Below are 16,261 nucleotides of genomic sequence, written 5' to 3' on the forward strand. Positions count from 1 at the left end.
TAACATTTTTCAACTTAAAATATTATTTTACCTATCATGTCTTTAACTTAAAATATTTTTACCTATCATGTCTTTAACTTGAAATAAAATCGAGCTAAGTCAAAAAATGTGTTACTGTTTGTCTTTATTTGTCTAATCTGTAATCACACTGTTGTGTGCTGACGAAGACCTTGGGTCGAAACGTCCATAGTACTTGTAACTGTCTTTAACTTGTGAGGTAACTAATACTATCTGTTTTATTACTAATTAACTTGAAATAAAGACGACATAACATTTGTTTGCGTCATACAAGATACCTTTTGTTCTATGGGGTGTTATGATCGAACAGTTGTCTGCGTCATACAACTTACATTTTGTTCTATGGGGTGTTATGATCGAACAGTTGTCTGCGTCATACAACTTACATTTTGTTCTATGGGGTGTTATGATCGAACAGTTGTTTGCGTCATACAACTTACATTTTGTTCTATGGGGTGTTATGATCGAACAGTTGTTTGCGTCATACAACTTACATTTTGTTCTATGGGGTGTTATGATCGAACAGTTGTCTGCGTCATACAACTTACATTTTGTTCTATGGGGTGTTATGATCGAACAGTTGTCTGCGTCATACAACTTACATTTTGTTCTATGGGGTGTTATGATCGAACAGTTGTTTGCGTCATACAACTTACATTTTGTTCTATGGGGTGTTATGATCGAACAGTTGTTTGCGTCATACAACTTACATTTTGTTCAATGGGGTGTTATGATCGAACAGTTGTTTGCGTCATACAACTTACATTTTGTTCTATGGGGTGTTATGATCGAACAGTTGTCTGCGTCATACAACTTACATTTTGTTCAATGGGGTGTTATGATCGAACAGTTGTTTGCGTCATACAAGATACCTTTTGTTCTATGGGGTGTTATGATCGAACAGTTGTTTGCGTCATACAAGATAAGTTTTGTTCTATGGGGTGTTATGATCGATTTTCGATGAACCCTTTAACTGAGGTGAAACACGCAACAATACTCTAAATAAACTGCGTCTATTAACCCTTTAACTGAGGTGAAACACGCAACAATACTCTAAATAAACTGCGTCTATTAACCCTTTAACTGAGGTGAAACACGCAACAATACTCTAAATAAACTGCGTCTATTAACCCTTTAACTGAGGTGAAACACGCAACAATACTCTAAATAAACTGCGTCCATTAACCCTTTACCTGAGGAAAAACACTATAATAAGAACTATGTACGATAACCCTTTAACTCAGCAAAACACGATACCAAACTTTAAATAAACTGTGTCCGTTAACCCTTTAACTGAGGAAAAGACGCAACAAAACTCTAAACTATGTTCATGATTCGTGAAATCGATTCCAATCAACAACATTAACAATTAACGATTGACAATCCCGGGGGGTGCGGATATTAAAAGATAAAAATGATTATGACGTTTTCCGGTGTAATATGAGCCAGGACAATAGTAGAGGGGGGGGGGATGGCGAGATCAAGCCGGAACATTGAAGGAACATTGAAGGAACATTGAAGGAACAATGAAGGAACATTGATGGAACATTGAAGGAACATTGAAGGAACATTGATGGAACATTGAAGGAACATTGAAGGAACATTGAAGGAATACTGAAGGAACATTGAAGGAATACTGAAGGAACATTGAAGGAAAGTTGATGAAACATTGAAGGAACATTGAATGAACATTGATGGAACATTGATGAAATACTGATGGTACATTGAAGGAACGCTTGCAGAACATGGATGAAATATTGAAGGGACATATATATATATATATATATATATATATATATATATATATATATATATATATATATATATATATATATATATATATATATATATATATATATATATATATATCGTTTATTATTACCACTCTTAAACTTAAACTGTACAGAACTGCAGGCGAGCTTTTTAATTTACAAAACGTCAATAGTTCCAATTCTTGACATAGTTAAAACGTAGGCAGCTCCAATACTTGATATTTTTAAAATGAAGCCAGCTCCAATACTTGAGATTTTTAAAACGTAGGCAGCTCCAATACTTGAGATTTTTAAAACGTAGGCAGCTCCAATACTTGAGATTTGTAAGCGCTACACACCATCCAGTCGACGCAAAACAAGAGGGTCTTGTGGCCAGTGTTTCTTCCAGACTTTTTTCTCCGGGGGGCACTTGAAATCTTCGGGGGGGCGGTAAACTTTCTTCGGGGGGGCGGACACTGTTAAAAGTATATATTTTCTATATAAATTATATACATTTCATTTCGTTCGGGGGGGCGGTAAAAAATTTTCGGGGGGGCTTCGCCCCCCCGAAGAGATGCCTGGAAGAAACTCTGCTTGTGGCGTTGCAAGCGATAAATCGATGAGGTAAGTTAATTGAGCTTTTGGGTCGAGCGGGTGATCACCGCGTCGTTTTGTGTATGAACCAGCATTCAGAGTCATCGCCCTTGGCTGTCACGTGAGCTGGATAGGATGAAATTTTTTTTTGTCTGGCCGATTTTCTTGCGGGGACGTTTTATTGATATCAGATGTAGGCTTAATAATGCAAGCCTGGGTTTTTGCGGGGGTGGGGGTGGGGGTGGGGGAGGGTGAAGGAGGGAATAAATCCCAATCAGATCATTAAGCAGCGCACTTTTAACTTTCCGCCTGATGTTGTTTGGAGCTTATATACATAGAAGGTTGTTGTGATTGAAGTCCAATACTGGATAGCAAGACTCCATGTTGTTGTTATTTTAACAATGAATGAAAAAGGGTTAAATGTATGATGCACATGATAGACATAGTGAAATTCTCTACTACACTGAGTGCTTTAGAAATGTTGTTTTTGAGGTTGTGGTACCTTTCAAATGCTGTTATTGTGGCTCTTATACTTAGATATGTAGTGATTGTCACGTGGTGTTTGGAGTGTAAAAGTGCGGCTTTCTTAAGTTACATTTAGGCTGCTAGATAAGAGTGCGCCTGTCCGCACGTCATTTTTATAAGAGTGTCAGAAAGAAACATAGGTGTGTTGTAGGCGTGTCAGAAACATTGGTGTGTTGTAGGCGTGTCAGAAACTTTGTTGTAGGCGTGTCAAAAAGAAACATAGGTGTGTTGTAGGCGTGTCAGAAACATTAGTGTGTTGTAGGCGTGTCAGAAACGTTGGTGTGCTGTAGGCGTGTCAGAAACATTGGTGTGTTGTAGGCGTGTCAGAAACGTTGGTGTGTTGTAGGCGTGTCAGAAACGTTGGTGTGTTGTAGGAGTGTCAGAAACGTTGGTGTGTTGTAGGCGTGTAAGAAACATTGGTGTGTTGTAGGCGTGTCAGAAACGTTGGTGTGTTGTAGGCGTGTCAGAAACGTTGGTGTGTTGTAGGCGTGTCAGAAACGTTGGTGTGTTGTAGGCGTGTCAGAAACGTTGGTGTGTTGTAGGCGTGTCAGAAACGTTGGTGTGTTGTAGGCGTGTCAGAAACGTTGGTGTGTTGTAGGCGTGTCAGAAACGTTGGTGTGTTGTAGGCGTGTAAGAAACATTGGTGTGTTGTAGGCGTGTCAGAAACGTTGGTGTGTTGTAGGCGTGTCAGAAACGTCGGTGTGTTGTAGGCGTGTCAGAAACGTTGGTGTGTTGTAGGCGTGTCAGAAACGTTGGTGTGTTGTAGGCGTGTCAGAAACGTTGGTGTGTTGTAGGTGTGTCAGAAACGTTGGTGTGTTGTAGGCGTGTCAGAAACGTCGGTGTGTTGTAGGCGTGTCAGAAACGTTGGTGTGTTGTAGGCGTGTCAGAAACGTTGGTGTGTTGTAGGCGTGTCAGAAACGTTGGTGTGTTGTAGGTGTGTCAGAAACGTTGGTGTGTTGTAGGCGTGTCAGAAACGTCGGTGTGTTGTAGGCGTGTCAGAAACGTTGGTGTGTTGTAGGTGTGTGAGTAGATGTACACTTGTGTGGGTAGATGTATATTTGTTTGGGTAAATGTATATTTGCGTGAATATATTCTATTTGAAGGACAAGTTCAAGTTTGCTTTTTTTTTGTTGTTGTTGTTGTTTTTTAGTATTAAAACACAGTATGATATTTAGTGTTAAGATTATCAAGACTTATTAGATTATACCTTTTGCAATTTTACACTAATTAATATAGACAGTGTTTTCTTCCAGACATTTTTCTCTGGGGCACTTGATATTTTCGGGAGGGGGGGAGGCTAAATTTTCTGGGGACACTAGTAAAAGTATATATTTTCTATATAAATTTCCATTTCGTTTGGGGGGGGGGTTAGACTTTTTTCGAAGTGATGCACTGAATATAGATAGAAACGGATCAGTTTTCATTTATTTTTAAAATGTAATTTGTACAGATAATACGTTGGTAATAATAGGCATTAATAACATCTGTTATATCTTTAGATAAATGTATTTATACATAAGTTCTATTATTACTGTTCTATTTAAAACAAGGAGTGCTCTCCGTATGTCGCATTTAGTAAACAGAAAACAGCTGGCGTGTCAGATTTAACTTCAGAGGCACGAGAGTGGGAAAACAAACCTCTTGCACCTCTCGAGTCGTCTTGACCTCTCGTCAAGTCTCGTTCAAACGTCTCCGCCTCTGCTGGCGTTGACCTAGTGTTATCTGCTGGCTACGACAGGGGCGTGTCTCCGACTGGTGTAAACACTCGCTCACAACACTGGCTACAAGTCCACATCATTGTCATTCAGGTTCTCCGCTTCTGATTTTTACACCAGAATAGCCTTCAAAGTTGTTCTGATTATGAATTTTTTAAAGATAACAGAGGCCTCAAACCTGCCGGTGGAGGTCGGCTGTTATAAAAACCTAGCTAGGGGCTGTTACTCTCACTGACTTGCGTCGTCTGGAGCCAGATCCAACATGAACAAACTTCTGTACTTACTTCCCTTCATTGTGGCTGGCATAGCCGAGCCCATACAGTACAAAGACTGTCCTAATGGTAAGCGACACTTTGTTACTTGATTTCAGCTCTAAGGACAAAATACATTAGGACAAAATATCTTAGGACAAAATACATTAGGACAAAATATCTTAGGACAAAATACATTAGGACAAAATACATCAGGACAAAATACATCAGGACTAAATACATCAGGACAAAATATCTTAGGACAAAATACCTCAGGACAAAATACATCAGGACAAAATACCTCAGGACAAAATACCTCAGGACAAAATTTCTTAGGACAAAATATCTCAGGACAAAATATCTTAGGACAAAATATCTTAGGACAAAATATCTTAGGACAAAATACATTAGGACAAAATACCTCAGGACAAAATACATTAGAGAAAATATCTTAGAACAAATTATCTTAGATCAAAAAATTTTAGGACAAAATTTTCTTAGGACAAAATACCTCAGGACAAAATATCTTAGGACAAAATACATTAGGACAAAATACATTAGGACAAAATACATTAGGACAAAATACATTAGGACAAAATATCTTAGGACAAAATATCTTAGGACAAAATATCTCAGGACAAAATATCTTAGGACAAAATTTCTCAGGACAAAATACACCAGGACAAAATATACCAGGACAAAATATCTTAGGTCAAAACTTCTCAGGACAAAAAACACCAGGACAAAATATTCAGGACAAAATATACCAGGACAAAATATCTTAGGACAAAATATCTGCCTGTCTGTCCACTCACGTCCAATGTCCATCTCTGCCTGTCTGTCCACTCACGTCCAATGTCCATCTCTGCCTGTCTGTCCACTCACGTCCAATGTCCACCCCTGCCTGTCCACTCACGTCTAATGTCCAGCTCTGCCTGTCTGTCCACTCACGTCCAATGTCCATCTCTGCCTGTCCACTCACGTCCAATGTCCACCCCTGCCTGTCCACTCACGTCCAATGTCCACCCCTGCCTGTCCACTCACGTCTAATGTCCATCTCTGCCTGTCTGTCCACTCACGTCTAATGTCCACCCCTGCCTGCCTGTACACTCACGTCTAATGTCCATCTCTGCCTGTCTGTCCACTCACGCCCAATGTCCATCTCTGCCTGTCTGTCCACTCACGTCCAATGTCCACCCCTGCCTGTCCACTCACGTCTAATGTCCAGCTCTGCCTGTCCACTCACGTCCAATGTCCACCCCTGCCTGTCCACTCACGTCTAATGTCCACCCCTGCCTGTCTGTCCACTCACGTCCAATGTCCACCCCTGCCTGTACACTCACGTCCAATGTCCATCTCTGCCTGTCCACTCACGTCCAATGTCCACCCCTGCCTGCCCACTCACGTCCAATGTCCACCCCTGCCTGTCCACTCACGTCTAATGTCCACCCCTGCCTGTCTGTCCACTCACGTCCAATGTCCACCCCTGCCTGTCTGTCCACTCACGTCCAATGTCCACCCCTGCCTGTCTGTCCACTCACGTCCAATGTCCACCCCTGCCTGTCCACTCACGTCTAATGTCCACCCCTGCCTATCTGTCCACTCACGTCCAATGTCCACCCCTGCCTGTCCACTCACGTCTAATGTCCATCTCTGCCTGTCCACTCACGTCTAATGTCCACCCCTGCCTGTCTGTCCACTCACGTCAAATGTCCACCCCTGCCTGTCCACTCACGTCTAATGTCCATCTCTGCCTGTCCACTCACGTCAAATGTCCATCTCTGCCTGTCCACTCACGTCCAATGTCCACCCCTGCCTGTCCACTCACGTCCAATGTCCACCCCTGCCTGTCCACTCACGTCCAATGTCCACCCCTGCCTGTCCACTCACGTCCAATGTCCACCCCTGCCTGTCCACTCACGTCAAATGTCCATCTCTGCCTGTCCACTCACGTCCAATGTCCACCCCTGCCTGTCCACTCACGTCCAATGTCCACCCCTGCCTGTCCACTCACGTCAAATGTCCATCTCTGCCTGTCCACTCACGTCCAATGTCCACCCCTGCCTGTCCACTCACGTCCAATGTCCACCCCTGTCTGTCCACTCACGATCAATGTCCATCTCTGCCTGCCTGTCCACTCACGTCCAATGTCCACCCCTGCCTGTCCACTCACGTCCAATGTCCACCCCCGTCTGCCTGTCCACTCACGTCCAATGTCCACCCCCGTCTGCCTCTCCACTCACGTCCAATGTCCACCCCCGTCTGCCTCTCCACTCACGTCCAATGTCCACCCCCGTCTGCCTCTCCACTCACGTCCAATGTCCATCTCTGCCTGTCCACTCACGTCCAATGTCCACCCCCGTCTGCCTGTCCACTCACGTCCAATGTCCACCCCCGTCTGCCTCTCCACTCACGTCCAATGTCCACCCCCGTCTGCCTCTCCACTCACGTCCAATGTCCATCTCTCCCAGGAAACTACTACCACGCATCAGCTGTGGAGCTGAGCCCATGCCAGACACAGCCATGCACGTTTAAACACGGGGACACCGTGACCGTGAAAATATCTTTTGATGCAGGTGAGTTTGGACTTACAAGCTTTTCTTTACATGCACTGCTGCGTCTAAATTTGTGTAGGTCGTGCTTGGTCCATCGAGGGGCGGAATGTCAACATTTTAGTTAACTTGATCGCGGTGTCCAACAAATTAGTTAACTTGATCTTCGTGTCCAACAAATTAGTTAACTTGATCTCCGTGTCCAACAAATTAGTTAAGATTAAGTTAATGATGAAAAGATTAGCCTTGATTTGATGGGAAAAGAACAGAATTTCAACAGCTTGATGAATCACTACAGATAACAGTCTTGAGATGAGTTTCTCAAACAAGTCTACTGTCATGTTTAGCACTTGAAATTAGTTCCTTTATCTGTTTTTTAAAATAAATATTGTTGAAGTCTGTTTATTTATTATAATTTCTAGACAAAAATAATAAATGCAACTCATAAATTGTGGTAGGTTGTAATTAGTTTACAAATAATTTACAACATTAAAATAATGCATGTTTTTAATATATCGTAAGTAAGCCTAGTTGTGTTTATAGGCAAGCCAGTCGTTGCCATGGAGACCAATGCGCGGCTGGGATTATTATTTTTATTGCGAAATATGTATACACAGGTCTATATAGAGATTTTCAATTAAATCAAAGTAATAGTTGGGTTGGTTTTTTAAAAGTGTGATCTGGTAGACAAATAGACTACAGATGAGGGGGGGGGGGGGGAGTTACAGTGCAAGTGTTAAAATACCAGGCTTCGTGTGGTTTAATGCTTGAACATGTCCACACACACACACACACACACACACACACACACACACACACACACACACACACACACATACACGTACACGTATTGGTAGATTTGTATTAGCCAATACCGATGTCATAACCCCCACCCAGGTTATTTAGCGCCCTAGGCAAAACCTATTAAAAGCGCCCCCCCCCCCCCGCAATTTTTTTCGTGCCTCATTTTTATCAGAGGCGTAGCGACCCATCCCGGCGCCCGGGGACAAACTTTCGATTTGCACCCCCTCTCAAACTTTCTATTTGCACCCCCCCCCCCCCTTTCAAACTTTCAATTTGTTTTTCCAACCCATTTTGGCGCCCCCCCCCTACGGACAGCCCCCTAGGCGACCATCTAGTTCGCCTTATAGGTAGCGCCGGCCCTGCCCCCACCCCCTTGGATGTCCAAAAGTAAAGCCGTCGAAGTCTCACTTGGGTAACTTTTGTTGCCGATTGTTGTTTGTGTTACTTTCAAACTCTTCACAGTTTACATAGTTCTAGTTTCTAAAGCATCATTTTACGTTCTCAAAATTAGCATGGATTATACATGACGCTTGTTGTGCCCCCCCCCCCACCCCATAAAACAGTCCCGCCTACGCCACTGAATGCAAGGACTAGAATGTAACTGTATGAATACATTGCACCAGCATCAGAGATTGACGATGTCCTTCATTTGAGACCGGATGTTTGAAATAAAGGCGTCTACTTCCGGTCGTTGATTGGTGACACTAAAAGACATGGGAAATCAATAACATGCGTTTATTTTGTGCTGGGAGTTTGAAGGCACACATTTGATTACACACAAATAAAACGGCTTGACAATTAAAAGATGGTTTTCTTTTACTATTGCACGGATATTTTCTTTCACCAAACAGTCTTTATAAATTGATCTTTTGGTGACATCACATCAAAGTACACTCCCCTCCCTACCTGTGTCAGATATTCCCCAAAACTACCCTCCCTCCCTCCCTACCTGTGTAAGATCTTCCCTCCCACCTACTGTCAGATCTACCCTTTACCCTGTCAGATCTACCCTCTACCCTGTCGGAACTAACCACTACCCTGTCAGAACTACCCACTAACTTCACACAGCTGAGAAACGTACCATTCATTTAAAACATCTAGCACAGAACCAGTGTTTCTTCCAGACTTTTATCTCCGGGGGGGGGGGGGGCGGGGGGGCACTTGAAATTTGGGGGAGGGGGGGGGGGCAGTAGACTGTAGACTTTGGGGGGGGGGGGGGCGGACACTGTTAAAAGTATATATTTTTTACATAAATTTCATTTCGTTCGGGGGGGGGGTGGAGGTAGACTTTCTTCGAACTGATGCCTGGAAGAAACTCTGCACAGAACTAGCACCAACGCCAAACCACCCCTTCTTTCCTCCCCCCCCCCCCCCCCCCCCCCCATGCCTCGAGCAATCACCCTAGTTACAGACTGATGTCGCCGCCCCTGACTTAAAGTAAAGTACACCTGATAGCCCGAACCGATAGAGATAAGAGCGCACTTGTCCTAACATACCTGCTGGAAGGTCAGTCACCGCCTAATCTTGTTACACATGGAACAACTTGCCTCGAAACTATCTCGTGGAGGTAGGTGGTGAGGTGGTGTAGTGGTCAGGTAGTGTGGTGGTAGATGGTGAGATGGTGAGGTGGTGAGGTGGAAGTTAGGTAGTGAGGTAGTGTAGTGGTGAGGTGGTGTAGTGGTGAGGTAGTGTAGTGGTGAGGTGATGTAGAGGTGAGGTGGTGTAGTGGTGAGGTGGTGTAGTGGTGAGGTGGTGTAGTGGTGAGGTAGTGTAGTGGTGAGGTGATGTAGAGGTGAGGTGGTGTAGAGGTGAGGTGGTGTAGAGGTGAGGTGGTGTAGTGGTGAGGTGGTGTAGTGGTGAGGTGGTGTAGTGGAGAGGTGGTGTAGTGGAGAGGTGGTGTAGTGGAGAGGTGGTGTAGTGGAGAGGTGTCGGTGGAAGTTAGATGGTGAGGTGGTGAGGTGAGCGTTAGGTTGTGAGATGGTTAGGTGGTGAGGTGGTAGTTAAGTGGTGAGGTGGTAGTTAAGTGGTGAGGTGGAAGTTAGATAGAAAGGTGGTGAGGTGAACGTTAGGTGGTGAGGTGGTGTAGAGGTGAGGTGGTGTATTGGTGAGGTGGTGAGATGAACGTTAGGTGGTAAGGTGGTGTAATGGTGAGGTGGTGTAGTGGTGAGGTGGTGTAGTGGTGAGGTGGTGTAATGGTGAGGTGGTGAGATGAACGTTAGGTGGTAAGGTGGTGTAATGGTGAGGTGGTGAGGTGGTGTAGTGGTGAGGTGGTGAGATGAACGTTAGGTGGTAAGGTGGTGTAATGGTAAGGTGGTGTAGTGGTGAGGTGGTGTAGTGGTGAGGTGGTGTAGTGGTAAGGTGGTGTAGTGGTGAGGTGGTGTAGTGGTGAGGTGGAAGTTAAGTAGTGAGTGATGTAGAAGTTTGAGAACGCGGACAAGTTTTAACATGTTGAAAAAAAATTATACTTGTAAAAGAGTACAAAACTGTATCATTTTAATGACGTTTTTAATTAATTTGAAATAGTAGACTTTTACATTAAAATTAGTAATGTTTGGTTTCGTTGTCATCCCTTTGGATTGGGTCTCCCCTCTCCCTCACCCACCCCACCCCAATCCCCCATTGTGACTTCAACTTTTAACTGTTTTTAAAATCTGATCCAGACATAAAATACTCTCAAGTAAGTAAAATATTTTTAGTGAACTTGTAGTACAAGCTTTTTTAAAAAAAATCTGTGATAGTTTTGTTCAGTGCACATTTCAGCAAGTTTCTATCGACGTATACACCTAACATCTTATCAGGATACCAACCCTTCAGAGAAAAGATTGGCATTAAATCCAACTCTAAATGACTGCAGTCTAACTAGCCTAGCCTACTTAAGAACCGATATTGACGCATGCGCAAACTGCGCTTTTGATTTTTAACAGCATCAATACTGTTAGCCTACGTGAGGGGGATGAAAAAGGTCGCGAATTTGTAAACTGACGTCATTTCCGGCGTAATTATCTCCCTGGATTCTGTACATTTGCAATAATTTGCGTCGTCTGCGTGAGCTTGGGAAAGCTCTAAGCTCTCGCCCAAGTGTTCACCGCTTGCAACCGTCTTTAAAAGCAGTTAATATACGACAATTACTATATATATATATATATATATATATATATATATATATATATATATATATATATATATATATATATATATATATATATATATATATATATATATATATATATATATATATATGTTTGTGTGTACTTTGCTCTTCAGCTGACGACACGGCCGCCCTACAGAGCAAAGTCTTTGGAATTGTGGAAGGTATTCCAGTACCGTTTCCCTTACCCAATCCTGACGGATGTAAAGACAGTGGAATAACTTGCCCGTTGGTCAAAGGACAGTCCTATGTGTACACGTCATCCTTTAAGGTGCTGGACACTTACCCAAAGGTAAACATGTTCCATCTCGTTTCTAATGTCGTCAAAAGCTGTACCAAATCTGTTTTTATGTTGTTTTATGTAACAAATCTGTTCAAATACTGTTCCAAGTTTTTAAAAACCATTATTTAAAAAGTTCAAAATATGCTCAATCTAAATTGCAAAAGTAGGAGTTGAACACAAAGCTTTAACTGTGAAACATCCTCTGCTTTCAGATCGATCTAGTTGTCATGTGGCAACTGAACAGTGCAAACGACGGGAACCAAGTCTGCTTTACCTTCCCAATGTCCATCGCAGATGGCGCTTCCGTCGTTGGTTAACTCGCACAGATGGCGCTGCTGTTGTTGGTTAACTAGCACAGATGGTGCTGCTGTTGTTGGTTAACTCGCACAGATGGCGCTGCTGTCGTTGGTTAACTCGCACAGATGGCGCTGCTGTTGTTGGTTAACTCGCACAGATGGCGCTGCTGTCGTTGGTTAACTCGCACAGATGGCGCTGCTGTCGTTGGTTAACTCGCACAGATGGCGCTGCTGTCGTTGGTTAACTCGCACAGATGGCGCTGCTGTCGTTGGTTAACTCGCACAGATGGCGCTGCTGTTGTTGGTTAACACATGATATATAACAATGTTGGCTGGATCTGTATAATAACTACATACCGGAGTTTTAATTTAAAATATATGTACATGAAATCTTCTATATAGCAAATCACTTTGTAATAAACTTTAATAATATATTCTGGAATGTGTTGTTTCACCCCATGCGGATCATCTCAACGACAGAATCGTTGAGCCTCTCTCCGACTGTGTCGCTGAGAATAAAACCCTTTGGTGGTTTCTCAGTCAACACTGTCGTTGAAAATAAAACAATAATTAAACATGCTCTCCACATTTAGGAAAGCATAAACTGTAGGTGTTTTGAAGCTAATATTCCAGCCATTTTGTTTTGACGAGAGCTAGTCCAGATCTAGACTAGATCTACTTGATCAACGATTTACACTGATGTAAAACCTACGTAAATCAAATCTACAAGATCAGGATTTACATTTAGATCTAGATCTAGAAATCTACATTATTGACTAGAGAGAAAAAGTTAAAAGTATGCCTAGTGCGTCGAAAGTAAATGATAGAATCTAGATCTAGAAAATCTAGTAATTTTTCAGTAGCACGGCACTAGCTACTAGCTAGATCTAGACTAGATCTAGTCTAGATTGACTAGATAGAAAGATAATTATTTCTGTGGCATAGCTGTTCTTTAGCATTTAGGATCTAGATCTACTCAATTTTAAATCTCTTCTATTTCAAATTGTTTGTAGATCTATAATAATCTATATCTACAAGATTAGGCTTAGGTCTAAAAATATACTAAAGTTAAAGCTACACAAGTACACATCATTCCTAAACTTAATGCCATTAATGGCTAAAATTCACTGAGCATTGTTGCACTTAAGACTTAAACGTAAGGCCTAAATAAATACTAAATAAAATTATTACGTTAGCTTAATTTTCGTGACAGCTTTTCTCTTCTTTTTTGCCATGCTTAATTTAAGTCACTTTCATGTGCTGGTAGCTTAAAATAAAACTTGTTTAGGAAGTTTATTTCTTTCTCCCTTTCATAATGCTGCAAATATGAGTAAGACGCTTATTATTATATTTAAATAGCTGCGATAAATAATCATTTGCATCTTTTTGGGGGTATTTCTTTTACATGAACTGTGAAATATGGTATCTCAAATTTTGCGCGTAACTCAAAGCGAAATATTACTCGCTCAACTGCTCGTATTTAAAAAATCTGGTATGTCGAGGCACTAGAATGTTGAGGTACCACAGGATCTACTATGTATTGAAAGAAACATAAATTAATTATAGAATAATAGGCAAATATAGTAATAAAGTAGGCCTTATAGCTTTAGATTTTATTCAGCCTACTAATAAATAATTAAATAGGCCTAAAGTAGTACTAGATATTAGTTAAATCACTAGTATTGTGTAGGGTTATTTTTATTAAAAAAACAGATCACATCTTATACATTAAGGCGGGCTCAATAAAATAAAAATAATTTATTTAGGACCTAGGCCTATCTTTTGGAGATCTAAAATTCTAAATGAAAAATAAATTATTAATTAGACCAACAATAGGCATAGTATGCTAAATCTATTTTAGTATTTAAATTTAAGGCTCGGCCATCTACTAAAAATTTTATAAATGTCATAAAATGGCCTACTTAATTATAATTACTAATTACTATTAGGCCTAAGTTTAAACTAGAGATAGCCTATTTTATTAGTAGAAAAAGTATTAGTCATAGTTAAGATGGTATAGCCTTATGTAAATTAATGTAATCAGTGTTACTGAGTGTTAGATATTATGATATCGATCAAGCAATTATTATATAATATCGGAAAGGGGCCTAGCACTCTCTTAGTCATTAGTCTATTAGGTCTTACAAGTAGTTTAGCCTATTTATATATTATAGGGCCTATAGGCTGTTATTTAAATTAGGCCAAAGGCTTATTAGGAAAAGGCTTAATAGGCTTTAGTTTTTAATTAGGCAACAAGGCAGAGGCTTATTGTTGCTTATAGATTTAATTTGAAATTATTATGATATACGCTACTCTGCGACTATCACTATAGACTGCTATAGAGTATATTATAGCCTAGGCCTATCTAAATAAAATAATTCAACTCACTTAGCTTACTATAATTTTTAAAAATGTTTAGTTAAGTATTCAGCTCTCTATGTCAGCTAAGGCCCATAATTGTAATTATCCTACTGTTAGATCTATTAATTATTTAATAATTAGTAGGCCTAATTATAGGAATTATGTGTGATACATTAAGTCTTATACATTGGTCGTAGAGTAATACTATTGGGCTAGTAATTATATACAATATCTATACAAGCCTACTTATTGTTAATTTGGAAGTCTTTGCATTGACCTTAGTTTTCAGATGTAGCAGCCTAATTTTTATCAGATTATACCATAAAATCAAAAGTAGACTTGTAGATCTTTTTAAAACAAGGCATGAAATATTAATTTAAATAATATAAATTAAACAAATAGCCTAAATAACAACTACACAAAGTTAAAGTCATAATAAATTTTTATAAAGGTATCTTGAATTTCAACTGGAGGTAGTTTTGATAAATATTAGTATTCTGAACATTAAAATAGGTAGACTTAACATACATTTGTTCTGAAAACATATTTAGAAATTGGTTTTAAAAAATGAGGTTAGGATTGGGGTGATAACTAGTTGAGGATTAGATATGATATTCATTGTGTTTATCCATGTTGTAATTTCTCTTTTACAGGTTCATCCAAAAAAAAGGGAAGATCTGATTTTTACCAGTAATAAGACTACAGCATACTAAATGACACAAGATGTTCTTTCTCTATTACCTCTTACATTTGACATAAAAGTAGGAAAAGGTATGACAATTATTAATAAGCTGCTTTAAATTTTATTATTTGTTTTTTTATAACTTAATTGTACCATTTTTATTTCCAATAATGATAAATATAATTTAGTGTCATTTATATTTTAAAATATTTATATTATACTAGATATAATTTACTTCTATAATATTACTATCCAGGTTTAACAGTCTATGCCTACAACATAGATCTCCAGGACTAAAAGTACACAAAATGGCAATCAGTATATCACAAGTGTAATAACACATGCATCTAATCTGCTTCAGTGGCGAGAACTGGGTGAATCCTCTCAAACATTAATCAGGTAAGTTATCACAAGTTTGCTTTGGTTTATTTTGAACATGTTGATTGAGATAGATTTTTATTTGTATAAATATTGTATTTAAAAAAATATTTTACCTAGTAAAACCAAGTCAGTGGTGATGATTGATACAATATCATTATGTATATTTTTAAATATTTGTTTTGCAAAATATGCTGATTTGCAGGAAGGATATATATATATATATATATATATATATATATATATATATATATATATATATATATATATATATATATATATATATATATATATATATATATAACAGTATCATTTAGTGGTTTGTCTTACAAATTTGAATTATTTACTTAATCTGTCTTAACTGCTCAACAGGAACTAGGCATACCTAATGAGCGTCAAGCTGATACAGTAGATGTACAGAAGAGTTTATACACAAGGTAAATATTGATAAATTTTAAGTTTTCTTTTTTTAAGGATACATGTAGTGTTTTGGGAGAAAGGAATTAAATTATTTAAATTAGGCCTAATAGTTTATTTCTCTAGCTTATGTTTCACTTAAAATAACTTAAATTTTTCCCCCTTTATCACTAAAGCAAAATTTTATAGATATCTATGCCATGATTCATCTCATTCAATCACTTTTTTCTTGTTTTGTTTTGATGTATTAAACTAATTTAAACTAAAGATTTTTTTTTTTTTTGCTAATTTTATTATTTCAGATGGATGATTAAGAAAATCATTTTGTTTTGTTTCAGGAAGTGAAAAGTGATGTAAAAGGCAACTAATACTTCCATCTACCATAGTTAAACAAGAATCTGCAAATGGTGATAATTGCAATAATCATGATATATTAATGTTTGGCTTTATAATTATATGCAATTGTCAGGTTTGATAAATAAATTA

At 39.5% G+C, this 16,261-nt stretch overlaps 1 protein-coding gene and 1 long non-coding RNA gene across 14 annotated transcripts; both read left to right on the plus strand.

Annotated features, from left to right (window-relative positions):
• The first annotated feature begins 4,763 nt into the window (after positions 1–4,763).
• On the plus strand, positions 4,764–12,371 carry LOC131946791 (NPC intracellular cholesterol transporter 2). The gene is made up of 4 exons (XM_059307729.1): positions 4,764–4,944; positions 7,326–7,430; positions 11,475–11,650; positions 11,854–12,371. Exons 1-4 carry the CDS (start codon positions 4,866–4,868, stop codon positions 11,956–11,958), a joined length of 465 nt encoding a protein of 154 aa, XP_059163712.1. The 5' UTR covers positions 4,764–4,865; the 3' UTR covers positions 11,959–12,371.
• A 152-nt stretch (positions 12,372–12,523) lies between these two features.
• LOC131946792 (uncharacterized) lies at positions 12,524–16,261 on the plus strand. 13 transcript variants are annotated; one of them, XR_009387788.1, is made up of 5 exons: positions 12,524–12,543; positions 14,952–15,069; positions 15,237–15,379; positions 15,731–15,795; positions 16,114–16,261. It is a non-coding gene; the product is annotated as an uncharacterized LOC131946792 (long non-coding RNA). The 13 variants fall into 13 exon arrangements; XR_009387785.1 differs by lacking the exon at positions 12,524–12,543 and adding an exon at positions 12,580–12,638; XR_009387784.1 differs by lacking the exon at positions 12,524–12,543 and adding an exon at positions 12,603–12,733.

This window comes from Physella acuta, unplaced genomic scaffold (assembly GCF_028476545.2).
Source record: "Physella acuta isolate Inbredline_101_S28 unplaced genomic scaffold, ASM2847654v3 ptg000571l, whole genome shotgun sequence".
NCBI lineage: Eukaryota > Metazoa > Mollusca > Gastropoda > Physidae > Physella > Physella acuta.

Coding starts and splice junctions, on each gene's coding strand:
- LOC131946791 (XM_059307729.1), top strand. CDS start 4,866: ATGAACAAACTTCTGTACTTACTTCCCTTCATTGTGGCTGGCATAGCC. Junction 4,945..7,325: donor GTACAAAGACTGTCCTAATG/GTAAGCGACACT, acceptor CATCTCTCCCAG/GAAACTACTACCACGCATCA. Junction 11,651..11,853: donor TGCTGGACACTTACCCAAAG/GTAAACATGTTC, acceptor CTCTGCTTTCAG/ATCGATCTAGTTGTCATGTG.